The sequence below is a fragment of the Papio anubis genome, chromosome 12 (assembly GCF_008728515.1).
Source record: "Papio anubis isolate 15944 chromosome 12, Panubis1.0, whole genome shotgun sequence".
NCBI lineage: Eukaryota > Metazoa > Chordata > Mammalia > Primates > Cercopithecidae > Papio > Papio anubis.
In genome coordinates, this window is record NC_044987.1 from 119,152,154 (window position 1) to 119,179,623 (window position 27,470).

Sequence of the window (27,470 nt, forward strand, 5' to 3'; positions counted from 1 at the left end):
GAGCGAGACTCCTTTACAAAAAAATAAAAATAAAAAATAAATAAAATGTGACATAGTGAGCTGGGTTTAAAGAAAAATATGAAGGAAGTTATGACATAGGAAGATCATGAATCTGGCTCAAACCAGGGACTGGAGCTTGGAAGACTGGTATTTTGGGAAACGTTGGGTTTCTACCTTTCAGTAGCAGAGCACAGACTCTGGAGCCAGGCTGCTTGTGTGCAAGTCCCACTCTCCCACTTACTGCTGTGTAACCTTGGGCAAGTCACTTCACCTCTCTGAGCCTCGGATTCCTCATCTGTAAAGTAGGAACGATAGGAGCATGTGCTACGCAGAGTTGCCGCATGGATTCGATGAGCCGATATTTATTAAGTGCTTGGAACGGGGCCTGGCACGCAATAAGTGCTCTCTAAGTGTTTGTTAAATAAGCAGACTTGCCTAAGGAGAAGCCCGGAGAGCTTGCCTCATCTGTCCAAGGGCCCCTCTGCAAGTTAAGCCTGCTCCAGCTGCAGGTCCTCTGTATCAGAGCGCAGGACTGTCACTCCAGCAACAGTGCTTTGCTGCTGGGAGCCCCTGGTATCGGTGGTGAGCAGCTGCCTCGGAGGCTGGGCTCACAGCAGCTGCCCCCAGCCCTCCTCCTCCCCCGCTAGCCCTGCACAGCCACTGAGTTATCTGTCCAACCCCAGCCCAGCCCCTGCAGGCGCCTTCATGGGCTCTTTCTAGTCCCTTCCAAAGACCCTCTGGCAACAGTCCAGATGGCTATCCATGAAGAAATGGATAAACAAACTGTGGTACACCCAGACCATGGAATATTATTCAGCCATAAAAAGAAATGTGATTCTGATACATGCTATAATGTGGAGCAAACGCCAAACATTTTGAAAGAAGCCAGACACGAAAGACCATGTAATGTATGATTCCATTTATACGAAATGTCCAGAAAGGATAAATCCATAGAGACAGAAGGCAGGCCAGTGGTTGCCAGGGACTGGGGGAGGGGGAGATGGGGAGTGACTGCTAGCGGGTTCGAGCTGCACTCTGAGGGAATGGGAATATTCTGGAACAGGATGGAAGTGTGGCTGCTCAACACTGCGAATGCACTAAATGCCACCAAGTTGAACACTTAAAAATGATCAATTTTATCTTACGTGAATCTCAACCCAGTGAAATTTTTAATTACAAACAAGACCCCCTGAACCCTGTTGAGTGTAGCCACCAGGGGCCCCCCCGTTACTCGCCAGATGCTCCACCTGAACCTGCTACGCTGGGCTGCTCCCATCCCTGTCTGGGTGCCCACTTCCCCACCTCGGTACCTCCACCCAGTCTTTTGCCAGAACCCCCTATAAGTCACCCTCCACCTGGAAAAACCCACCCACCCTCAGATCACCCCAGGGCAGGGCCCACCAAGGGCTCCAATCTGCTCTTCCGGGAGCAGCCTCCACCTGCATTTCAGCGGTCTACCACGTTGCCCTATCTGACGGGGATGAAGATGATGGAAAACATGCCCTCTAGACCCTACAGTGCATCAGGTTTTGGACTGGAAACTGAATTCTTGTCCTGTCCCTACAGAATTCCAACCTGTCGCCAAGACCCATTTTACAGATGCACAAACCCAGGTGCTGAGAAGAAACTTGTTCGAGATGGGACTGACTCTGTTAGGCTGCAGAGGCCGTAGGCTCAGCTGCACCACCTTGCTCACTCTTCCGGGCTGGAGACTGGACCTGAAGGGCTGGGGCTTTGTTTGGCTCACCTTTGCGCCTCCCATCTCCCTGCCAACCTGAGAAAGGGCTCTGCCCGTGGCAGGCATTCAAAGCCAAGCCGAACTGAAAACAGACTTCCGGAGATTATGAGAAATCAGCATTTAAATGACCTGTGACCTTGTATGTGTTCTGATGACGAGTGACAGTGGGGGCAGGGTGTGGGTGACAGTCTGGCCTGTACTGAGTCATCTGAGGGTCCAGAGAAGGTCACTGAGGAAAGGAGAAATTCACAGAGGGATGCACTGAAGGGGTGTGGTTGCAGGTGGTGTGCCTGTGGGCCGAGTCAGCTCTGAGCTGACATCTGCTAAGACCCAGCAGCACTGGGGAGCAGAGGAGACCTGGATGCTGGTGCTGGTGGCCTTGCTGAAACCACAGCAAGATCAGAGTCCCTGCAAGGCCCCAGCATCTGATCATGCCCCAGCTTGGGGTAGGGCTGTGCCTACCCCCAAGCCAGTCCCAAGCCCTCACCCTACGAAGCCTATTTTAAACCCGGCCCAATTCAGGGGATGAGTACCAGTGCTGGCCTCACCAAGAGCTGCCTTCTCTCCCTCCCTCCCCGCCTCGCCAAAAAGGGAAACCATTTTTCTGTAATTACAAGCATTGTGCTGTGTGATTACTGTATTCCGTAATGACGGCTGTATGTTGTAATGACAGGCACGCCACCTCCCCGAGCCAGTGCACTGGCCCCACTCTGCTGTTGACATAAATATCTTCCTGGCGTGCCCAGAGTGTCGGGGAGGCCCTCAGCTTCAGAGGGTCTGCAGCATGGGGTTCCCTGGAAAATAAGCGGGGGGCTCCGGGTGCTCCTCTCTGGGTGATCCTATTCCGGGCCACCCTCTCCTGCTGGCCACATGGGCAGCCCAGCCTTCCCCAGCCTGGCATCACTATCACGTGATGACACTTACCAAAATAGCAGCTGAGAGCAATCTTTTTAAAAATGAGCTGGTTCAGGTATTTACTAAAATATCATTTTTAAACGTCTGGGTCTTCAACTGGCATTTTTGCATATGTTGGCCACAGCTGAAGGGTTTCATCTGAACGCAACTTAATTGGAGGCAAGAAAATGAAAAGAAGAAAAAGCGGCTTCAATCGGAATGAATCAACATCTATTAATGGCTGTTTAACGTATTTCTGCTAATAATCATGCATTAAATAATGTGTGCATTTTAAATCTGGCTAAATATACAATAGTCCATCCCTGCCCCAAAAAGGTAAACAATGACAGTTAAAAATAGTCCCAGTACGTATTTACATTTTTTTTTCCCCCTGAGCCTTTTTGGTTTATAGTTCATCATTCCAAGGGTAAGAATTCTAAAATTTTCTCTGTGTATTTACATAACTGAGCAATTGCTATGTATCACATTGGCTATCAGACCCTTCCAAGAAAAATGAGTTTTTATCTCGACTTCTGCACAATGGTCAGATGGAAAAGTTCTGTGAAATGAATGTAACCTCCGCAAGGGTCCAGGACAGCTCTGGTTTCCATCCATCCTCTTTTGCCCTCCTGGGGCACACATCCCAGGGCTTCTTGGCATGGTCTCCTAGGGGTGAGCCTGCCGCCCACGGAGAATAAAATCCCACTGAGTGCCTGTCTTCCAATTTCTGAGTCCAGACTGAAACCAGATCATTGCTAAGGAGAATGGCAGGTCACCTTCCTTTCAGACTCATTGTGAGGAAGGAACCTTGTCTCTCCTCTCCTTATACAGTACAGCACTGAGGTTGGGGCAGGGAAGGAGACCCAGCAGGAAACATTGCTTTGTGGGTTTGCTGCTTCAAGAGCAAGTGTTTTCCTCCTGGGGCAGTGCCCTAGGGTACCAATCCCAGCAGGCCTGGTGGGGAGGAGGACTGCTTCTCCTCCATCCAGATCCCTTCCACCGGGATGTGATCTGTCCTCCAGGGATGTGATCTGTCCTCCAGGGGTAGCCGGGTCTGTTTCCCTCAGGGCCCAGCCAAAGCTGGGCACCAGGTGAAGTGTTACCTTGGCAAGTGATCCACGGGTCCCTGGCATGGGCTGGTCCTCAGCACCAAGCCAGCTCCTCCCTTGGGGTGCAGAAATTGTCAGATGCCATTTCAAAAGGTGAGGTGACTGCCCTGTCCCCCACAGCCTCTCCTGTGGTCACGGAGCCACTTACCGTTCTGTTTATGGTAGTTCTGCCTGAGAATTTATGGTATTTATCTGGAGATGTCAGGGGTGTGAGGTTTGTGGGTACACAAGGAGGCGCCGGCACTGCAGTTCTCCACGCCCTCCTTGGTGCCCACATCGCTGCTGTCTCTGAGGATGCTGAATTGTCTAGAGCTTGGTTTCTGAACCACAGGGGGTTGGAGAGGGGCAACCCCGGCTTCCTGCCCTGAACCCACGAGGCGGGGAAGAGGAAGGGTCGGGGACAGGCTGTGCATCAGAGGCTCTGCCTGGTCCCTGGATGCACCCCCGGTTCCAGTCCTCTTAGCCTCAGTTAATTGGAATCTTCACATAACGGGACATTCCCCCACTTTGAAACCCCTCTCACTTTATCCAGATTCCTACATTCTGCACAGGCTGTGGCTTGCGGGAGGGAGCCCAGGGAGGGGGGTGGGCAGAGGCGAATTTCTGGATTCAAGTTCAGGCCCCGGGTGCCCTGTAACCTCCAGCTCTCCTTTCCATTCCTGGGCTTCCGCCTCCTGGTGTGACAAATTGACAGTGATTCGTCGGGGTCCTGCCCCCTGGGGCAGGGGGCCAGCGCGCTCTCCTGATGGGGGAACCAGGGCCACTCACCGAACCGCCCCGCGCCCGGGGCTGCGCCCGTCTCTGGGGGATTGGCTCAAGGCTCCCTCCCGTAGTCAACACCCCTTCCCTGGGGCCCTGGGTGGGGGCGCACCTCGCAGGGCCGCTCGGGGCCCCACTGCCCGCCCCAACTGATAAGACGGTCTGGGAGCGGTGGAGACGCGCCCCGCGCAGCGGGAGGCCGGGGGCGGGCCGGGACCTGGGGACCAGCCGCTGCTCCTCTGCAGCGTCCCGCGCCGCTCGCTGGGCGTCCGGGGAGCGCGGGGCGGGGCGAGGGCGGTGTCCGCAGGTAACCCCCGGGGGGCGGGGAGGTCTGCCGGGACCCCCAGACCAAAAAGCCTAGGGGGAGGAGCGGCGCGGCTGTGCGCGAGGGCAACCAAGTTTGGCTCCGGCACGCGCGGCTTCGCTACTGCCTCTGGGGAGGAGAGAGGGGACTGTCCCCTTCCGAGCTGGGCTCGGACTTTGGCCCCCAGAGCCGCCGCAGACCTCCAGGGGTGACTTCGTCGCTCCCTATTCTGGACTCGCTGGGTCCCGGGTGCACCGGAGCCGCGCAGTGAACGTGCCATGCAGGAGGGCGACATCGGCCTGGAGGGGCTACCCCTCAAGGAAGCCCCCACAGCCCGTGAGTATCCAGGGTGGCACGGGGGGTGAGGGACCGCCAGCGCGGCCGCAGTGGATCTAGGACGCCCCAGGGACAGTGGCTTGCGGAGGACTCAGGGGCGCACGAGGAGCAGGAGACAGGGACCCCCACCTCTGGTGGCGGGGACAGTCCTCCCTGCGCTGCTCCCGGTAAAGGTGAGAGGGGAGGGGCTGTGTCGGTCACAGGTCGCAGGGGCACTGACAGACAAACAGACGACAGACAGAGCCCCGGGGCTGGGCTGGGGCTGGGGGCGCCGCCCGACAGGGGCCCCTGCGCGGCCCCTGGGGACACATCTGCTAGGCCGGCTGGGCTGTTCCCAATCCCAGGGGAGCGTCTTGCAGCGGATGCGAGGTTTTCGGATGTTTTTACAGAGGCTATTAATACACATAATATTTCCGTGCTATTCTGGAGATTTATTTGCGATATAAAGTCACTACTACGACTCGAAATCATAATGGAAACTGGGAGGAACTTAGCCGGAGACAAATGAGGCCTGGACGCTAGGCCGGAGGGGGAGTCCCTGATTTCCTCCCCCCTGGCTGCACATAAATCACCACCCAGGATATTTCTGTACCAATAATTTTAAAATAAATGACCCAAGCCCTGTTTCCTGGACGATTTTCCCCTCCCAGTTCAGAGGTTATTAAATAAACCTAAGAGTGGGCTAGTGACAAGGGGGCTGCAGTGTGCAGTGGGTTTTATTTAGTTACATGCTGAGCTCTGCCCTTCTGAAGCCCTGGTTAGGAGGCAGTGCCCTGCATTCAGGATGCCACCGCCAACCCGGGACTGCTAACTATAGCATGGGAAGCCCTCCTTTTATTCTTCCTCCCTCCCTCCCCCGACTTTCCTTCTTTTCGAATTCCCATGGAGAAACTTACTCTGATGCGTGCCTTTCAAACAGCGGGTTTGGCTTCCTTCTAGAAGTGACACTGGACACTCATCAAATTAAAGGCCCAGAAGAAAGAGAAAGGGGCCCTTCCAGCCAGAGCAGGCAAAAAACCTGGGCGCTGAAGTGGGTCACCAGGGCCTGTTCGTGTGCAGCCCGGCTGTCCCGCCTTCCTGAGAGGCTTCCTCAAGCTCATATGTAGAAATGATCCGTTCTGTGATCCACTGAAAACACAGCCCCAGCTCACTGTGTATGACCATCCCACCAAGTTCCAGGCACTGATTGAAATGCTTCACACATTTATCCTCAGCGCTACCCTGTAAAGGGGTGCATGATCATCCCCATTGTGCAGACAAAGAAACTGAGGCCACACAGCCAGTAACTGATGGCACCAAGACTAGAACTGAGGCCTATTGTTCCCAGGCTACTTGGGGGGCAGAGGCAGGAGGATCTCTTGAGCCTGCGGTGTGCCGAGATCATGCCACTGCACTCCAGCCTGGGTAACGGAGCAAGACCATGTCTCAAAAAAAAAAAAAAAAAAAAAAAAAAAAAAAAAAAACTAGAACCCAGGATGTCTGAGTCCAGCTGCTGTGAGGCCACTGCCTCTCCCTTTCTCCACCCTAGGCAAAATCACCCAGCAAGCATCTAGGACACCTTGAGGAAACTGTTCCCTGTGCACAAGGGTGTACTGGAGGCCTGTGCTTTGGCCTTTATAGGGTTCACATCTGGGCATGGGTCATATCTCAGATGTGAGGACCTGGAGCGTTCCTTACTGGAGGATTCAGCTGATCGGATCTGAGCTGTAATCATGGATGGATGACGGCCTCAGCCTCCACTCCCGGAGAGCAGGCCTTTCCTGTCGCCCCCGCTGCACCTCAGCTGTGTGAGGGGTGGAACTGTGTCCCCTTCCCCCTGCCCTGGGTAGCAGCAGTGTCAGGAGTAAAACTCCAGGAAGGTGTCCCAGCCTCAGTTCTCAGGTTTGCTGTCAGATGGATCATTCCACCACAGCAGGCATGAAGAAATTCCACGGAAAGCCTCACAGCACCACACCACTCTCGCTCTGTCCGTGCCATTTACACCTGGAGGCTGTCAGTGACTTCACCCACAAATAGGAAATTTAAAAAGCCATAAAGTTGGAGAACAGAAAGAGGTCTGGGTTCCCCCTTTTTCCTGCCACCGGCACCGAGACCCAGAGAGAGGAAGCACTTGTAAAGTACAGAGAGCCCCAATTCCAGAGCCAGCTTCCCAGGTCTCAGTCCTAGCTTTGCTGTCTGCAGCCCTGTGCCCTTGGCCAACTTGCTTAACCACTCTGTGCCTTATCTGTAAAGTCCAGAGGGTGGCTGTGAAAACGATTTGAGTCTATAGCCTTTCCAAGGTGCCTGACTCTGTTCTCTGCATGAGTGAGTATTGTCATTGTCATCAGCATCCTCACTGCAAGCTTCATCCATATGACCCAGATGTGAAGTCACACCCAGTGCTCTGTAACTGATCCTATAACCTGCTCATTCTCACTCCCCTGCAAAGCCACAAGCCCACGCTCCCAGGGAGCAATTTATTGGCACAGATGCCTCCTCCCATTCTGCCTTCTTTGCAGCTCCTTTATTATTCTTTAATAAGCTATTTATTTACATGCTTGTGGTCTGAACCTCCCACAAGGACAGGTGGAGTTAGGGTGAGGTCTGCGGCATCCCTCCCCTGGGACATGTCTGCCCAACTCACTCCTGTGCAACCCTCAAAACCCAAGTGGGATATCCCCTTCTCTTGGAAATCAACCCACATACCTCTCTGCACTAATGGTACGCTAGGCACCAAGTGAAGGAGGGAGGGAATAAGGAAGGAAGGAAGGAAGGAAGGAAGGAAGGAAGGAAGGAAGGAAGGAAGGAAGGAAAAAGGGAGGTCAGGAGGGAGAGAAGGAGGGAGGGAGAAGGAGACAAAGGGAGGGAGGGAGGGGAGATGATGCTCCCTAATGCTGGTTGAGCAGGTGACCGCGTGCCAGTCACCCATGGAAGCCCTGGTACCTGCATCATCACGTACAACCCTCACTCACTGTATGAGGTGGGTCCCGTTGTTCCTCCCCATTTATGATGAGGAAACTATGGCACAGAGAGATTACTCAAGGTCCTATCACTGGTGACAGAGGCAGGATTTGAACTCCAGGCAAGCAAGCTGTGCATTTAATCATAGTGATATCTTACCCATTCAGGGGGGATAGAAAGAGTTTTCCCTCCTGAAGCTTTCACCCACAGAGTTATTGAGCACCTACTCTGTGCCTGACACATTGAGTGGGTGGTGTGGGAACACACCTGAAAGAGGTGGGGGAAGAACATTCCAGGTAGAAGAAATAGCCACTGCAGAAGCCCCGGCACGAGTGTTCTTGAATATGCTGGGTGGATTCCAGAACCAGGCGGGACAGGGAAGGAAAGAGGGAGCAGGAGGGGCAACCCAAGAGGTATGGAAAGTGTGGAGCCAGTGTGGGGGTCGCCAGGGCCACTGTAACCATGGGAGCTAAATAACACTCTCCACCCCCTCCCCACCACCTGCCACTACAGTAGGGTTTGGAGCAGTAGGGTTTGGAGCAGGGAAGGGACCTGGGCTGACTTGGGTTCTAACAGATCCTCTGGCTGTCCCGCAGAGAACAATTTGATGGGCCAGGGGCAGAAGCTTGCTCAGAAGCTCTTGCAATAATCCGGGTGCACAAGGCAGGTGGGGGAGGGTGACCCCGGGTCTATTTTGAAAGTAGGGCCCACAGGAATTGCCGGCACATGGGATGTGGAGGCTGAGAGCAAGAGAGTCATCAAAAATGGTTCTGAGATTTTCAGATTGAGTGGCTTGAAAAAGGAAGAGTCCACAAGGAGAGGTTTGAGTGGGGATAAGTGAGAGGTTTACTATTTGTTGTTTTGTTTTGTTTTGTTTTAAATTGTGGTAGATATTATATATACCATAACATTTTAATCATTTTAAGTGTACAATTCAGTGGCATTAAATACATTCATGATGTCATACAACTATCATCACTACCTATTTTCAAAACTTTTTCATCACCCCAAATAGGAATTCTGTATCCATTAAACAGTCACTCCCCATTCCCCACCCCACCCTGCCTCTCCTAACCCGTGGTAATCCCTATCTATTCTAACATCTGTCTCTATACATTTGTCTATTCTAGATACTTCATATAAATGGTATCACACAATATTTGTCCTTTTGTGTCTGGCTTCTTTCACTTGGCATGTTTTCAAGGCATCCATGTTGTAGCATATATCAGTAATCATTAGTTTTATGGATGAATAATGTTCCATTGAATGGATATACCACATTGTGTTCGTCCATTCATCTATCGACAGACAGGGGTTATTTCCATCTTTTGGTTATTTTGAAAATGCTGCAATGAACATTTGCATGTGAGTGTCTGTTAAGTTCCTATTTCCAAATCTCTGAGGTATATACCTAGAAGTAAAATTGTTAGATCGTATAGTTTTATCTTTAACTTTTTCAAGGAACTGTCAAACTGTTTTACACAATGACTACACCATTTTACAGGCCCACTACTAGTGTACAAGGGTTCTAGAGTCTCCACACCCTTACCAGCACTTGATATATATATTGTTCAATTACAGCAATCCTGTGGGTGTGAAGTGGTATATCATTGTGGCTTTGATTTCCATTGGCCTAATCACTATGTTACTATGTTGAGCCTGTGCTTATAGATCATTTGTTTATCTTCTTTGGAGAAATATCTACTCAATTCCTTTGTCTATTTTCTAATTGAGTTGTTTGTCTTTTTGTTGTTGGATTGCAGGAGCTTTTATAGAGCCTGGATATTAAACTTTTATCAGTTGAATAATTTGCAGATATCTTCTCCCATTCTGTAGGTTGTCTTTTCACTTTCTCAATAATGTCCTTTGATGTACAAAATTTTTAATTTTCATGAAGCCCAACTTATCTACATTTTCTTTTGTTGCTCATGCTTTTGGTGTCATCTCTAAGAATTCATTGCCACATTCAAGGTCGCAACGATTTACCCCTATGTTTTCCTCTAAGAGTTTTATGCTTTTAGTTTTTATATTTAGGTCAGTCCATTTTTAGTTAATTTTTGTATGTGGAGTATGGTAGAGAGCCAACTTCATTCTTCGGCATGTGAATATCCATTTGTTTCAGCACAATTTGTTGAAAAGACTGTTCTGTAGGGGTTTGCTTTTGAGCATGTTAATAATTACAACAATCACAAAAGCTGACATTTGGCACACTTCCTGCACACCAGCTGTCATTCCGAGCACTTGGTGTATTTGAACTTGGGGTAGGTTTGGGATGCTGTGTGGACATTTACAAGGAGACAGACTCAACGTTAACCCCAAGACCACAGACAGATTTCTCCACTGACAGCAGGGGTAGGAGTGACCCATCTAGAGAGGAGCCTGCCCCCTGTCCTCTGTGACCAAATGCAGAGGCTGAAGGAGGCATTGCCTAGGAGACCACCATGCCACCTGCAGTGATGGGCAAATCCCAGTTGTGAACAGAACCCGATGTTCTGTGGAAATGGTTCACCCAGTGAGTTTCTCTTCCATATTGTGATGTAAATAGCTGAGGAAACTTCTGCCTCTGCAGTTGGATGCATCATTTAAATCAAACTAAACAGTCATAGATGCATCTCCTTCTTTAGGACAGTTACAGCACCAGAAATGGGGGATACAGTGTATCCACAATTCCAGGAACTGGGATATAATGCAGCCATAGGACCAGAAGGTGGGGATACAGTGTAGCTATAGCCCTTGCTCTCATGGAGTGCAGTCTATGCAGCTTTATACTATGATCTGTGTTGTGAAAGGCTTCTAATTCTGGCTAAGTAAGCTTTGTGTGCCGATAATGGGTCCACCCCAATATCCCAGGCCCCCTACCTCTGTGCTGATACCATGCGAGCTCAGCTCCCACTTCTCTTAGAGCATGCAGCAACTCGTGTCTCAGTTAATTTCGTCCCCCACTTCTGTCTCCCTTGATGGACTTGGTCTACTTGGTGGCAAGAACCATGTCTCATTCATTTCTCTAGCCCTAGCCCAGGGCCTGGCCATGGCAGTCCTGGCAAAAGTCAGATGGATAAACAGATGGATGGATGAGTGATGGGTGGGTAGACGAATGGATGATGGATGGATTGTAGATGAATGGATGGATGGATGAATGGATAGATGGATGGATGGATGGATAGATGGACGGATGGATGAGTGATGGGTGGGTAGGTGAATGGATGATGGATGGATTGTAGATGAATGGATGGATGGATGAATGGATAGATGGATGGATTGGTGGATTGACGGATGGATGATGGATAAATGGATGAATGGAGAGCTGGACAGCTGGATAGATGAATGGATGGATGGATGGATGGATGGATGGATGGATGATGGATGGTAGTTGACAGATTTTTGTCAACTCATTTTGTTCTAGGCACTATTGCAAGCCCTTTACTCATGTCATTCCCTTTAATACATGTTAAGTTATATTAGGAGAAACTTTGAACTCCAGACAAGAAAACTGAGGAAATGAAAGAGCAAGGAATGTGCCTAAGCTCCCACAGCCAAGAGTGTTCTGTGAATCCATCAGGATGGGCCAGCCACACCTGGCTGGGCAGGGGAGGCCCCTGAGACTCAGATGTTGAGAGACAAGGCCTACCAGAGTTAGGCATGGCAGGATAGGGACTGCCGCTCTGTCTCCTGGCTCCAACCTGGGTCCTCACCAACTCAGCTGCTGCATCCCCAGCTCCCTGGAGAGAAGACATGTCCCTGTGACTGCCTTGCTGTTGCAGGAGCCACACTGGAGAGGCTGGACTGTTTGGTGAGGCCTTCGTCTCTCCCTGTGCCTGCCTCTGCCTGGCATTGTTCCCTCCGTCAATGTCTATCATGGCCCTCAGCCTTCAGCACTGGGCATACATGCCAGGGTTTTCATACTGCGTAATGAAGCATTAAAAGCCTTCCCAGCCCTCAGAGATCCATTTGACAATGGTCACATGGCCATTAGGTAGACAAATTACTAGTTTCATGTATTTAGCCCTGGAAGGGGACCCACACATACAGTAGATGCCTTCCTGGTAATTTCAGCTTCCTTTCTCATGGCAGCTCATGGGGACATTTTGCCTCCTCTGGGCCTTTTGCCATGATTTGTCTGGGCTCTGGGTGCCCACATGCAGCCAAACCCACACAACCCTGGGAATGTCAGCGCCACCCCCATGGGACCAGTTGCCGCCTCCTGAGACAGCACCCTGTCTTCAGCTGCACCCTTGTTTGCCTCTGGGTGTGGTGTGCAAACACTACCCTTGATACCCAAGACTTAATTCTTTCCCTTTTACACTTAATCGGAATGATTTCTGCCCACATATGGCCTCCGGTGTGTAATGATTTTTTAATGCATTTACATGGCACTTCAACACAAAAGTCTGAACGTGGTGGAAATGGAGCTATTGATGTTAGCAATGAGAAAGGAGGCATAATCTGGCATAATGTTTATTGCATTGTGTTTCCTGGACTGTCAACAGCTGGATATTGGGACAGTCTGGGAATTCGGGGGAAAAGGGAGAGGGCCTCGGGTTATATTCTGGTTCCTGCCTGCAAACTTGATCAAGGTGGGCACTAGGCCAAAGGTAGCGTTTGCTTCCTCGTCCCAGCTCCATCTTCAGATCTCCCCAGCCTGCATCCCTTTTCAAGTCACAAAACTGTGGGCACCACTGTATCCCTGCCCCTTGGTTTGTGTCCCCACTTCCAGTCCACTGCCTGGTGCAGTTGGTGTCCCTTCCTGTGCATTTCTGGAATCTGTCCGCTGCTTTCCATGTCTACAGACAAACAAGATGACTTCACTCTTTCTCTCTTCATGGCCTGCCTGCAAGCGGGGCTCACCTGCCTCTCTGGATTCCTTTCTCTCCCCCAGCTGCCCTCTCCGTCTGGCCTCACTGGCCTTCCTATAGCCCTTCATCCCCTCTTCCCTGCTCCTGGGCCCTTGGTACCTGTAGGCCTTTGGCCTGTAGCCCCATCGCTCCCTCTGCAATGTGACACCAGGGCCCTCTCCCTGGGCACTCACACAGCTGCCCCACATTCATTTTCATGAGGACTCAGTCAGTATCACTCCCCCCCTGTACTTGACCAAGTTCCAAAAGGCAGGTCCAGGCTTGTTTTTGCCAATTTGATTTTACTCCCCCAATTTGTCATTAAACCCCCCACAGCCACAACTGGAAGAGACCTAAGCGGTCCTTGGGCTAGCTGAGTGTCACCACTGGGGTTCAGGAAACCCTTGCACGGTGTTCTTGGTCTCAGAAGACTCCTGCGAATTAAATCCACCATTTTATTTCATTTTTGTCATATATGATAAAGAAGTGATTTTAAGCAAAAATATTTCATTTTGGATGCTGATCTATTATTGAAAAGTGTGAATTTATGTGTTAATTCCCCTCTCCCTGGATGCATGGGTGGATGAATGGATGGATGGGTGGATGGGTGGATGGATGGATGGATGGATGGATGGATGGATGGATGGATGGATGGATGGGTGGATGGATGGATGGATGGATGGATGGATGGATGGATGGGTGGATGGGTGGATGGATGGATGAACAAATGAATGAATGGAGAGATGAAAGAATGGAGGGATGGAGATAGGCAGATAAAAGGAGGGAGGAAGAGAGAGATTTCTATATATTTTGAATAATATAGATAATCTCTATAGATATCATCTATATATATGATGGCAATTTTTAATTTTCACTCATTTATCAAGAACAACTCTCTTCAATACTTGGTAAAGAGGAAGCATGATTTGTCAAATGCAAACAAGAATGTTCATTTTATGACTGGTTTGGGGTGATGCTGTCACATCAAAAATAGCCCCAAACTGCTCCCATCAGCTTGCATGTTACATTTCCAAAGTCAGCCAACTGGGTTTTGTCTTTTTCATGACTTGTTTCTACATAATGACACAAGAGGTGTGAGTTCAGACTGCTTTTCACAAGCTCTTCCCCACCAGACACACACAGTAGGCTTGAGACAGGCTCACTTCCAGCCAGGTATATTCACATCAGATTATAGTCATCATCATCGTTCCTTTGTTTTTGTTTAAGTAAACTTTTGCTTTTAGAACAGTTTTAGCTCTACAGAATTATTGCAAAGATAGTACAGAAAATTTCCACATACTGCGCACCGTTGCCCCTGTTTTTAACATTTTATGTTAGTGTGGTATGTGTATCACCATTAATGCACCAACGCTGGCTTTTTTTTTTTTTTTTTTTTTTTTTGAGACGGAGTCTTGCTCTGTGCCCCAGGCTGGAGTGCAGTGGCGCGATCTCGGCTCACTGCAAGCTCCGCCCCCCCGGGTTCATGCCATTCTCCTGCCTCAGCCTCCTGAGTAGCTGGGACTACAGGCGCCCGCCACCTCGCCCGGCTAATTTTCTTGTATTTTTAGTAGAGACGGGGTTTCATCGTGTTAGCCAGGATGGTCTTGATCTCCTGACCTTGTGATCCGCCCGTCTCGGCCTCCCAAAGTGCTGGGATTACAGGCTTGAGCCACCGCGCCCGGCCGGCTTTTTTTTTTTTTTAAGATGGAGTCTCACTCTGTCAGCCAGGCTGGAGTGCAATGGCATGATTTTGGCCCACTGCCATCTCCACCTCCCCAGTTCAAGCAATTCTCCTGCCTCAGCATCCTGAGTAGCTGGGACTACAGGCGCGTGCCACCACACCCAGCTACTTTTGTATTTTCAGTAGAGATGGGGTTTCACCATGTTGGCCAGGCTGGTCTCTAACTCCTGACCTTGTGATCTACCCACCTCAGCCTCCCAAAGTGCTAGGATTACAGGTATGAGCCACCTCGCCCAGCCCCTGGTACATTTTTGTCTAAAGCCCATAGTGTATGCAGATGTCCTTGGCTTTTATCTAACACCCGTTTCTGTCCTAGGATCCCTTCCAGAGCACCACAGTGCATTTAGTCCTTATGACTCTTTAGACTCCTCTTGGCTATGACAGTTTCACAGATTTTCCTTGTTTTCTGTTGACCCTGGTAGTTTTGAGAAGTGCTGGTCAGGTCTTTTGTAGACTGTCCCTCAACTGGAACTTTCTTCTCATTATTCATCTGGGATTATTAGTTTGAAGGAGGAAGACCACCAAGGTAAAGAGCCATTCTCATGCATCATATCAAGATTACATACTGTCACCATGACTTATCACTGCTGGTATGGACCCTGATCACCTGGCTGCTGCTGGGGCTGTCGGGCTTCTCTACTGTCAAGCTACTAGCATTGGTATTTGAAGTACTGGAGATTTCAGGCCGGGTACAGTGGCTCACATCTGTAATCCCAGCACTTTGGAAGGCAGAAGTAGAGGTGGGTGGATCACCTGAGGTCAGGAGTTCGAGACCAGCTGGCTACCATGGTGAAACCCTGTCTCTACTAAAAATAAAAAATTAGCCAGGCATGGTGGCATGTGCTTGTAATCCCAGCTATTTGGGAGGCTGAGACAGGAGAATCGCTTGAACCCAGGAGGAGGTAGAGGTTGCAGTGAGCCTATATCATGCCATTGCACTCCTCCCTGGGTGACAGCAAGACTTTGTCTCAAAACAAAGAAACCAACAAAAAATGAAGTACTGGAGATTTCTTAATGGGCTATAGAAGGATTTAGATGGGAACCATCAATCTATGAAACTTATGAGACCATCCTGAGCTGAATTTGCTGAAGTTGATCACACTGGGATCCTCCTTAACTAATACGTTCATATCAGCTTTCCTCATTCCTAACTCATTGGAGTTATCAATTAAACAATAGGTGAATAAGAAGCACAGAGTGCTTTGCCAGGTTCCGTGCTCAGCAGCAGCTTCTGAGAACATAACGGGATTCTAATGTGTTGGCCTTACGCACTATCTGCCCCTCTTCACCTGCTAACATAAATGCCAGGGGAAAAGGGCCGTGTCTCTTGGGCTCATCGTGAATCAATGCCTAGCACAGGGACTGGCACTTAGTAGATGCTCAATAGACATTTGCTGAATGAATGAAGCATTTGTACGGCAGCTTTTCCTTCTGCTGCAAATTGGCCAGGGATCCACGTGCCTTACTGAGGATCAAACAGGCTGGGGTTCCTATCCTTTTGTGAATGTGGAGGCACTGGGGGCAGGAGGGAGGGCTATCACATGGCCACCCTGGGGAGTGTCCGATGAGAGTACTAGGGATTTTCCTAGCACTGGGACAAAAGGGAAGGGAGGCCCCAAAGAATTCTATTCAGAGCATGGCCCATGGTGCTTTACTGTGAGTTTCTGAGCCAGGTGTAACCAAATGCTCGCTGCTGCCAAGATAAAGTCTCAGGAAGGAACTTACAGAGGACTCCCAGGGGAATTCCCATAAGAAAACTTTTGTAACTGCAACCAAGTGAGATCACTTGTTGGATGGAGACAATAAAGTGGGGACATAGCTACCCAAAATGAGCCCTTGAGAAAAAAAAAATGAATGGGGAGGTTTTTTTTTCTGCCAGTAATTAGCTGGATGTTTCATTTGTGTGTTTGAGGTACTCACAGAGGAATAAAATGGAATGTGTCACCTGCTTTATAAGGGAAAGTTTGTTAGTAAGAAATAGAGATGGGCGGGGGGGACGCACGCTCCCCACCAATCTAAAAATCATGTCAGGTCATTAAAAAGCATTTTAAAGGAAAAGGCCTGATAAGCATAAGAAAAGGCATTTAAGTTCATTCGTCATCAGGAAATGCAAAGCAAAACCACCTGGTGATACCATCATACACACACCTGAGTGGTGAAATGCAAAGCCCACGAGATACCAAGCTTTGGCAAGAACATGGAGGAACTGGAACCCTTGCCTACTGCTCATGGGTGTGGAAACTGATACTCTGGAAGACTGATAGGCAGATTTACTATTGAACAAACACGTAGTCTGTGGCCCAGCAAAGCCATCCCTGGGTAGTCACTCAACAGAAATACACACACATCCAAGTGTCCCCAGCAGCACTGTTCATGATGGCCCACAACTGGAAACTCCTGCAGGGCCTGTCCACACTCAGACAGGAGGATGGATGACTATCTCACGGTCCCTTCCCACCGTGCTGCCCTCCACAGCAACAGGAAGAATCACCTGCAACTGCTCCCAGCAACCGCAGTGAATCTCACACATCTCATGTTGAACAAGAAAGGCCAGGCACAAAAGGGTACCTGATCCCGTTTCTACCACACACAAAAGCAGGCAAATGAATCCATGGGGATAGAAACCAGAAGAGTGCCCTGAGGGAAATGAAGGTGCTGCCGGGTGCTGGGTGCATGGGCATGTGTTAGCAAAACGTGTTGAGCTGCACACGTATTGCAGGTGCTTTTCTGTGTATATCTGTGACACTTCAATAAGATGTTTGCGTGTGTGTGTGTGTGTGTGTATGTGTGTTGGTTTTTGTTTTTTTGAGACAGATTCTCACTCTTGTCGCCCAGGCTGGAGTGCAGTAGTGCAATCTCAGCTCACTGCAAGCTCCGCCTCCCTGGTTTACGCCATTCTCCTGCCTCAGCCTCTCCAGTAGCTGGGATTACAGGCGCCACCACCACACTATTTTGGAAGGAGTGTTTAAATTACAGCCATGTGCTGAAATGATGTTTTGGTCAATGATGAACCACATACAGAACAATGGTGGTCCCAAACCGTCCCGTAAGATTGGGTGGCCTCAATCTGTGGTGCTACAATCTCAGGTGGTCCCGTAAGACTGTAATACCTTGTTTTTACTGTACCTTTTCTATGTGTTGATATAAAAATACTTACCAGCTGAGTGCAGTGGCTCACGCCTGTAATCCCAGCACTTCGGGAGGCCGAGGCAGGTGGATCACAAGGCCAGGAGTTTGGGACTAGCCTGCCCAATATGGTGATAACCCGTCTCTATTAAAAATACAAAAATTAGCCAGGCATGGTGGCAGGCGCCTGAATTCCCAGCTACTCAGGAGGCTGAGGCAGGAGAATCGCTTGAACCTGGGAGGCGAAGGTTGCAGTGAGCCGAGATGGTGCCACTGTACTCCAGCCTGGGCAACAAAGCGAGACTCCATCTCAAAAAAAAAAAAAAAAAAAAAAAAAAAAAGCCTTACCGTTATGTTGCCTACAGTATTCAGTGCAGTAACATTCTATGAAGGTTTGTACCCTAGATGCAACGGGCCACGCCATACAGCCTGGCTGTACAGTGGGCTACGTCATCTAGGTTTGTGTAAGAGCACTCTATCTTCACACTACGATGAAAACGCCTAATGACACGTTTCTCAGAATCCCCATGGTTAAGTGGTGCGTGACTGTATTTTTCAGTTCAGTTAGAAGATATAGGTCAGGAAACAGCTTCAAAGAAGTCATGGGTGCCATCGTGTACTTCATCTGTTGGAAAGGACCAACAACCATTGAGGGAAAAGCAAACTCTGGTTCCTGTCTGATTCTATACCCCTAATACCCCAAAGTGAGCTCCTGGCAAAGTAAAGCTCTAAGTTCAAAAAAAAAAAAAAAAAAACAAAACCATTAAGTGTAAAAATAAAATTATAAATATTCTAGAAGAAAATAAGATGGACACTTACATTATCTTCGGGAAAGATTTTCTGAGCACAGTACAAAACCCGGAAACTGTCAAGGAAAAATTTTTAACTTTCACAGATTCGAAAAAAAGAAACAACACCATGAACAAAACAGAAAGAAAAATAACAAGCAAGGAGTCACCATTTGCTGAGTATCCCATAAAGAGTTGTTTTTATCGCTCTAAAATACACGTATTTACAGACCAATTTAAAATAAAAGACCAACACACCAACGGGAAAATCGGCATGACTGCAATAGGCGACTTACCCCCCAAATGGCTATTTAGAAAAGACAGCTTAACTCATCATCAGAGAGATGCACATTATAACATCTGAGACGCTCATGAAATTGGCGACATTGGTCGATATTACAATGGTTCAGCCTGTGGAAATCGAGCTGTCTCCTGACTCCGATATAGTCCCACTGGTCTCAGGACAGCTTGGCGGCATGTCGTCACCAATTCTCCCACAGACTCACTGTGAACCTCCTGTATGCAGCACGCTCTTGTATGGAAAGCGTTTCCTTCTATAGCCCTCTCCAGGCTGTGGGAAGCTTACTCTGTGCTGGGAGGGCATATTGCCCTTTATCTCCAGTGCTTAGCACAGAGGTGGGGCTTAGTAAATTGTTGGTGGATGGATGGGTGGGTGGATGGATGGATGGATGGATGGGTGGGTGGATGGATGGATGGATGGGTGGGTGGATGGATGGATGGATGGATAAATGGGTGGATGAATGGAATGGGTGGATGGATAGGTCATTGTATTCATGGAGAGGATGGCACCAATAAAACAGATGTTTACCGCTTGATCAAATCACTCCAATTCTAGAAACATATCCTACAGAATTGATTGAGCAGGTGGGCAAAGACTGTTTCACTTAGAACAATGAAAGAGAAGGGACCCTAAGTAGGGGCTGGGTGGCGACCCGTGGACACCCTACAGGGAATAGTGTGAGGCTGCTATACCCGGGCCCTCAGCTCCTGCCGTGTGCTCCCAGCCTCCATGTGCCAACCATACAGCCTCTCCCCACTTCTGGAAGAATCTAGGCACACGTTCCTGTCCAGACCACCCCATGAGCTCCTTCTTCAGCCTGAGGCACTTTTCCTCCTGTTCTGACCCTTTGGACCTCCCTCATAACCTCTTCCCAGTCCCCAGGAACCCACCAGGGGCTCCTTCAGCAGCCTCCAAAACCCCAGGTCCTCACAAAGTGGTCTTACCACCCTGCACCCCACCTGACTTTATCTTCATGAGGGTAGGGCTGTGTTCCCGTCTTTTTGGCCGGATGTTTTTCAAGCATCTGGTCTGTGCTAGATGTGAGCTTTAGAGTAGTGAGATGTGATCCAGAACACAGTTAAATGAGAGAGAGAGTGTGTGCAAAAAGAACAGGTTACAAAATGATATGGTTTTTAGAAATTACAAGGGCTAATATTTGCTGTGTGTGACCACACGCCGGATGCTTATATGTGCACTTTTATAGGGACCATCTTATGACTTGTCATTGCGCCCTCCGAGGGAGGCACTGCTCCTTCCCCAATTTAAGATGAGGCAGCCTCAAAGGTCACATGGCTGTGATGTGGTGAAGACTGCGCTCAAATCCACACAGCGGGAACCCAGTCTTCCATGCCACTCTCAGATGGGGGCTATGAGAATAAAGCATATCGTGAAGTTACGCAGCATCTCCTGGCTCTCAGGGCTTGCAACCACGGGCTTCTCCATCACACTGCCCTCAAAAAATATCGTGGAGCAATGGAGATATCTTTTGTGTGGCTGCCCTGGTTTCTTCTAGACTTGGCAAATAAGCTTTCAGTGCTACTGGGAGAGATTTAACACAGTGGGCACAAGTGAGGTTGACTTACACCAGCACATCTTTGAACAGCCCTTGACTTGTGGAATTAAAATTGGTGACAGAGGCCGGGCACCATGGCTCACGCCTGTAATCCAAACACTTTGGGTGGCCCAGGTGGGTAGATCATCTGAAGTCAGGAATTCAAGACCAGCCTGGCCAACATGGCAAAACCCCATCTCTGCTAAAAATACAAAAATTAGCCGGGCGTGGTGGCAGGTGCCTGCAATCCCAGCTACTCAAGAGGCTGAGGCAGGAGAATTGCTAGAACCTGGCGGGGCAGAGGCTGCAGTGAGCTGAGATCGAGCCACTGCACTCCAGCCTGGGCGACAGAGAGAGACTCCGTCTCAAAAAAAAAAAAAAAAAAAAAAAAAAGAATTGGTGACAGAAAAATTCTCATTGTGGGTGCATTACAAGTGTCACCACTGGTTACTGAACATCTCTTTAGTCTTTAGAATTTTATTATGTGTTTGTGTTCTCACTTACTCCACACAAATCCCCTCACAGATAGATATCATTATCATTATTTTACAGGTGAAGAAGCTGGGGTTCAGAGAGGTGAAGTAACATGACAGAAGTCACACAGCCCGAACTGATATATCAGAGCATAAGGCTTTTCTTTGCCAGCTTCAGAACCAAGGAGGAGATGGCATGTTGCTTAAAATGTCAATGGAAATCAAACGTTCTTGTTGGCACACTGTCCTGAATTATTCTAGGACACATCTGTGAGAAATTCCTAGGGTCTGCAATCTCCGCTTCTCTGTGGAGTCAGCCAAACATGGCCTCATTGTTGATCTTAAGAAGCATATTTTTAGTGTGAGGTGGGTTGTGTTTATTTATTCGATGAATAGCAAAATGAGGTTTCTATAAATAAAGCCATGTCTTTCTCCCCCTCTCATTTTATTTCCTGTGCACGATTCACAAGTGAGTTGACCGATCCAATGAGTTTACCAGCTCCAAAGAAACCAAAGTGGAAAAATCCCTGGGAGTGACCGAGAAGGGACAGTCCAGTCTTTAAAGTGTCTCTCCATCTCGACCACCAAAGTTGTGGCTTTTGACTCCTTGTGAAGAGCAGACATCCGTCCTGTCCAGGGATGGATTCTGATCATTTTTGGTAGTAATTACGTGAAGACCGTTTCTCTTTTAACTGACGGCGATAGAACAGTTGTGGACCAAGTGGCAAATCCATTTCCACTTTTCAGTGTGTAAAACAGTTTGCACCAGTGTGGGGAAATAAAATACCAACACATACAAGTTTTGCAAACTCTGGGATGGCAGGTGCAACCAGCTAGGCAACCAACGACCACATTTGTGGGAAGAGATTATCTTCAGCTCTTACCTACGTGGAGACACGCTCTGGTCCCTAAACACACCTCCCTGGCAGTCTCATGCACCATCTCAGGGGTGAGGACGCCCATCTCCACCTGCAAGCCAGTTTCCCTGCTGGGCATGGCGTCCGGTGAGCACGAACTAGTCCAGGATTTCACATCCAATTTGATGCTAAAACATCCTTCCACCCAAGCGTGTGTTCCCATTGTTAACCTGGTTTTCCCCCTCCCATCATGGCATTTCATCCCTCATGGCTTCTTCCTGCCTACAGCTCTTCCTTATCTGAACTTGACCCCAGCCCTGTAAGCAAACTTGCAAGTCGAGGGACTGCCTGGGGTGGGCGCGCCCAGGCTCACATGAAGCTTGCCAACCCACCTCCCCCTACCTCTGCTCTCTGCCCTGAACCCCACACACAGCCCCTTACCTACAGATGCTGATCTCTCAAACAGCCTTTATTTCACTTTTTTTTTTTTTTTTTTTGAGATAGAGTCTTGCTCTGTGACCCAGACTGGAGTGCAGTAGCTTGATCTTGACTCACTGCAACCTTCACCTCCCTGGTTCAAGCCATTCTCCTGCCTCAACCTCCCCAGTAGCTGGGATTACAGGTGCCCACTACCAAGTCTGGCTAATTTTTTTATTTTTAGTAAGGACGGGATTTCACCACGTTGGCCATGCTGGTCTCGGACTCCTGACTTCAGGTGATCCGCCCGCCTCGGCCTCCCAAAGTGCTAGGATTACAGGGGTGAGGCACGCGCCCGGCCCGTTTTAATCATTTTACGTGTGCGGTTCACTAGTATTAACTGTATGCACATTGCTGTGCGGCAGAACCCTAGAACTTCCTCATCTTGCAAAACTGAAACTCTGTACCCATTGAACAGCAACTTCCCCTCCCTGAGCCCCTGGCAACCGCCCTTTTATTTTCTGTTTCTGAGCATTTGGTTGTTTTAGATACCCCATGAGTGGAATCCAACAGTAATTGCCTTTCTGTATCTGGCTTTACTTCACTTCGCATAATATCCTCAAAGTTCATTCAATCGTTAGCATGTTGCAGAACCTCCTTTCTTTTTAAGGCTTAACGATATTTCTTTGTATGGATAGACCACATTTTGCTTCTCTATTGGTCGGCTGATGAATAGTTAGGCTGCTTCCACAGCTTGCTTGGCTATTTCAAATAACACTGCAATGAACCTAGGTGTGCAAATATCTCTTTGGGATCCTGCTTTAAATTCCTTTGGGGAGACACGCAGCAATGGAATTACTGGATCTATTTTTAATTTTTTTTAGGAACCTTCATGCTGTTTCCACTGCAGTTACATTACTTTGCATTCCCACCAGTGGTACACAAAGGTTTCAGTTTCTCCACATCCTCATCCAAACATATTATTTTATGCTTCGGATTATTATTACCTTTTTTAATAGTGGCCATCCCAGTGGGTATGAGATGGTACCTCATTGTGGTTTGGATTTGCATTTCCCTGATGGCTAGCGATGTTGAGTATCTTACCATGTGCTTGTTGACCATTTGTGTCTTCATTAGAGAAATGTCTATTAATTCTCTTGCTCATTTTAAAATCAGAGTATTGGATTTTGTTGTTGTTGTTGAGTTACAGGAGCTCTTTATATATTTTAGATATTAATCCCTTACCAAATATATGCCTTACAAATATTTCTTCCACTCTGTAAATTGCCATTTCACTCTATTTATTTCCTTCGCTGTGCAGAAGTTTTTGAGCTCAGTAGAGTCTCATTTCGCTTTGGTTGCCTGTGCCTGTGGTCTCATATCCAAGAAACAATGCCAAGTCATGTCATAAGCTTTTGCCCTGTGTTTTCTTCTAGCATTTCTGTATTTGCAGGTCTTACGTTTAGGTCTTTAATCCATTTTGAGTTCATTTTTGTATATGGCGTGAGGTAAGGATCCAGCTTCATTCTTTTGCATGTGGATATCCAGTTTCCCAGCAACCTTTGGCGAAGAGATTGTCCTTTTCCTATTGAGTGGTCCTGGCACATTTGTGGAAGATCATTTGACCATGTCCAGAATGCTTTATTTCTGGGATCTCTGTTCTGTTCCATTGGCCTATGTGTCTTTCTTTCTGCCAGTGTTAATTGTTTTACTCCTTTAGCTCTTTTTTTAAAAAGGTGTGATATTTGCCTTCATCTTTGACAACATACACCACATACACCTCAAACCACTTCAATTTTTGTCCCACTTTTAATGAAATAAGTGCTCTTTAGATTTTGTGGCACATGATGACCACGAACACCTTACAAAGGTTGATTGTGCCATCCAGAGTGCTGTCCAGGTCACTGACCATGGGGAAGACATGGTCTCCCTTCCCTCTTGTTGAGTGAGGGACTTCATAGACTCTCCAGAGCACAGGTACCCATCAAGGAGATCCACATGGATGCGGCCTGTGTCCCACACATCTGAATGGGGAAATGTCGAGGAATTGGTGGGATGAACATGACCCAGTTGCAGAGTCTCCAGCCAGACTAAGGCCTGTTCAACATGAGCTTAACACTGGCCTTCCTGAGGTGAAACCTCAGGAAACTTCATGGAAGGCAAAGGGGATGGGCCTGTGCAGAGCACATATGAGAAAGAAAGGCAGAGAGAGAAGAGGTGTTGGGCTCTTTTAAAATTATTATTCCGATAGTTTTTGGGGAACAGGTGGTGTTTGGTTACATGGATAAGTTCTTTAGTGGTGATTTCTGGAGACATCTGGAGACAATGGGGTGTCCTTAGCAGGTTTTTATTGTTTCCTTCTCTTAACACCAGCAGAATTTATGCCAATTTGGAAACCAAAGGACAAAGGGGCACAGTGGAGTGGTCTCTCCCTATGTCACCGAGCATGAACCAAGACAAGCTGGGAGCCTGTAGCTCAGAGAGGGTCTACGAATGTGGTCCTGTGAGGTCAAGCATCTCTTTCTCAGGAGAGAGGATAACAGCTCTGCCAGAGTAGTTCCTGGAAACTCTCAGAGGAGGCAGGTGAGCAGTGCTCCATGACTGGAGTCCCTGGTGGCATCACCTGGGGTCTCTGACAGCTGCTGCTGATCATGTCTGACTGTAGCAAGTGGCTTCTTCTTTCCCTGGGCCTGAGTTCTCCATCCTCACATGGGGCCAACCACACTGCAGGGCAGTGGGAGGAAAAAGGAATTTGAGAAGCTTTTTGAAAAGGCCCATCTTTGCACATTTTGCGTTGCTATAAAGGAATGCATGAGGCTGGGTAATTCACAGAGAAAAGGTTTATTTGGTTCATGGTTTCAATGGTTGGGAAGGTCAAGATTGGGCATTTGGTGAAACCTCAGGAAACTTCATGGAAGGCAAAGGGGATGGGCCTGTGCAGAGCACATATGAGAAAGAAAGGCAGAGAGAGAAGAGGTGTTGGGCTCTTTTAAAATTATTATTCCGATAGTTTTTGGGGAACAGGTGGTGTTTGGTTACATGGATAAGTTCTTTAGCGGTGATTTCTGGTATTTTGGTGCACCCATCACCTGAGCAGTGTACCCTGCACCCAGTGTGTAGTCTTTCATCCCTCACCCTCCTCCCAAGTTCCCCCAAGTTCCCAGAGTCTATGATGTCATTCTTATGCCTTTGCATCCTCATAGCTTAGCTCCCACTTATAAGTGAAAACATACAACATTTGGTTTTCCATTCCTGAGTTACCTCCCTTAGCATAATGATCTTCAACTCCATCCAGGTTGCTGTGAATATCCTTATTTCATTTCTTTTTATGCTGAGTAGTATTCCATGGGACGTGTGTGTGTGTGTGTGTGTGTGTGTGTGTATCACATTTTCTTTATCCACTCGTCAGTCGATGAACATTTAGGCTGGCTTCATATTTTTGCAATTGAGAATTGTGCTCAATTACACACATATAAACATATAAACACATGTGTACAAGTGTCTTTTTCACATCATGACTTCTTTTCCTCTGGGTAGATACCCAGTAGTGGCTCTTTTTTAACAACCAGTGGCTCTTGTGGAAATGACTAGAATGAAAACTCCCTCACCCCCAGAGAGGGCACCAATCTGTTCATGAGGAATCCACTCCTGTGACCCGGACACCTCCCATTAGACCCCACCTGCAACACTGGGGATCAGGTTTAAAGATGAGGTTTGAGGGACAAACCATAGCAAGGCCTGAGGGCTTGCATCCTAGGCAGATGAGGGGGTCAGTGGAGTTCAGGAAGCTGCACAAGTGCAGGGGCTGCAGAGAGGCCTGGGGTATCATGGGAGAGATGGACAGACAGTGGCTCAAGCAGCAATAGAATCAGTAGCCTCATCACCGTCCCTCCAACACTCAAAGCCCCCGCTCCCACCAGGGATCCTGGTCCTTGCTGTCCCTCCCACCTGGGACATGCTCCTCTGGAGAGGGGCACAGCCCACCTCACATTGCACCTGCAGCACTCAAAGCCCTGCTCTCACTAGGGGTCCTGGTCCCTGCTGTTCCTCCCCCCTGGGATGTGCTCCTCTGGAGACGGACACAGTCCACCTCGCATGGCACAGCCTCAGAGATGCCTTCCCCAACCTCCCACACCGTCTGAGGATTCTCCTCCCCTTCTCAGTTGTCCATAAGAGTTACTACATATTTACAGTGGCTACTGTTTCCTCCACAGCCATGTACCCTCCCTGGGGCAGGGACTGCCTGTCTCACTCACCACTGCACACCCAGTGCCTGAACAGATGTCTACACTGCTCTGTGAATACAGATAGAATATACAAGGGATGTGCCTGGTGCCATGATTTGTTTGGGGGAGAGTCTGACATTATATGTAGAAGAGTTCAGGAGGGCCTCCTGGAGGGAGTGACCCTTACTCTCACAACATGCAGAATGAGTAGGAGTTAGGCAGAAAGGTGCAGGAAGGGTGCCAAGGCAGAGGGAGCAGCGTATGCAATGGCCTGGGGTGGCGGGGGTAGACAGCAGGGTGGAGGAACTAAAGACATGGAGTTTGGCTGGAGTGAGCAGGGGAGGGAGGGATGGGAAGTGTCCTTCAGCAGTTAAGCGGGTGTCAGGACATTTAGTGCCTGTCAGCCAGGTGAGTTTAGGACCCACCACATCTCTGCTGTCTGAGCTTGCAGCTCATAGAGGAGCACCCCCTGGGCTTCTGGTACCCACAGAAGCCACGTTTTCAGCATGTGCCAGCTCCCTACACACCCAGGTACCCAGACCAGAATCTTTTCACATCACCCAGTCTGGTACTGGGTACATGTCCTTCATCCATTTTCAATAAATTCCACTCTCCCACACTCCCCCACCCATACAACTTCTATATAGCTGGAAGGCCTTGTGCAGGCATTCTAAGATAAGGCATCACAGTTAGGAGTATTTTCTAGGTGTTTCCAAACATTAGCACTTTAAGAACATAAATATTTGAAGAGGTCCAGTATTTGCCTCATCGATGAAAGCTTGGAAGTGTATTCTTAGATCATCCGCTGAAAATCCGCAGAGTGCTGAGTGTTGACTCATTCTTGCAGCATCCACGCACCTCAAAGGATCAATAGATGGCCGTAACAGCAGAGTCTTTGTAAATAAGAATTGTTACTTGTGGAAGATATATTTACTGAGAATTGATAGCCACCAATCCAACCATTTTTTCACAAGTTTATTCCTCCATCCATTCATCCAACCAATCATTCATTCATTTTTCCATCCATCCATTTTTCCATCTATTCATCCATCTGTTCTTTATCCATCCATCCATCCA

At 48.6% G+C, this 27,470-nt stretch overlaps 1 protein-coding gene across 9 annotated transcripts in view; it reads left to right on the forward strand.

The window, feature by feature from the left end:
• ANO1 (anoctamin 1) overlaps nt 1–27,470 on the forward strand; it is a 218,213-nt gene that overhangs the window by 14,813 nt on the left and 175,930 nt on the right. For 4 of the 9 annotated variants that reach the window (XM_017948167.3, XM_017948168.3, XM_009185432.4 and 1 more), the window contains exon 1: nt 4,886–5,140. The exons of 1 other annotated variant lie outside the window; for it this stretch is intronic. In XM_017948167.3, the coding sequence (XP_017803656.1) occupies nt 5,083–5,140 (58 nt within the window). In that variant the 5' untranslated portion in view covers nt 4,886–5,082. Of the gene's footprint in view, nt 1–4,884; nt 5,141–27,470 lie in introns of those variants that run through there. 4 more of the 9 variants (XM_017948164.3, XM_017948166.3, XM_031653790.1 and 1 more) reach the window with 2 other exon arrangements.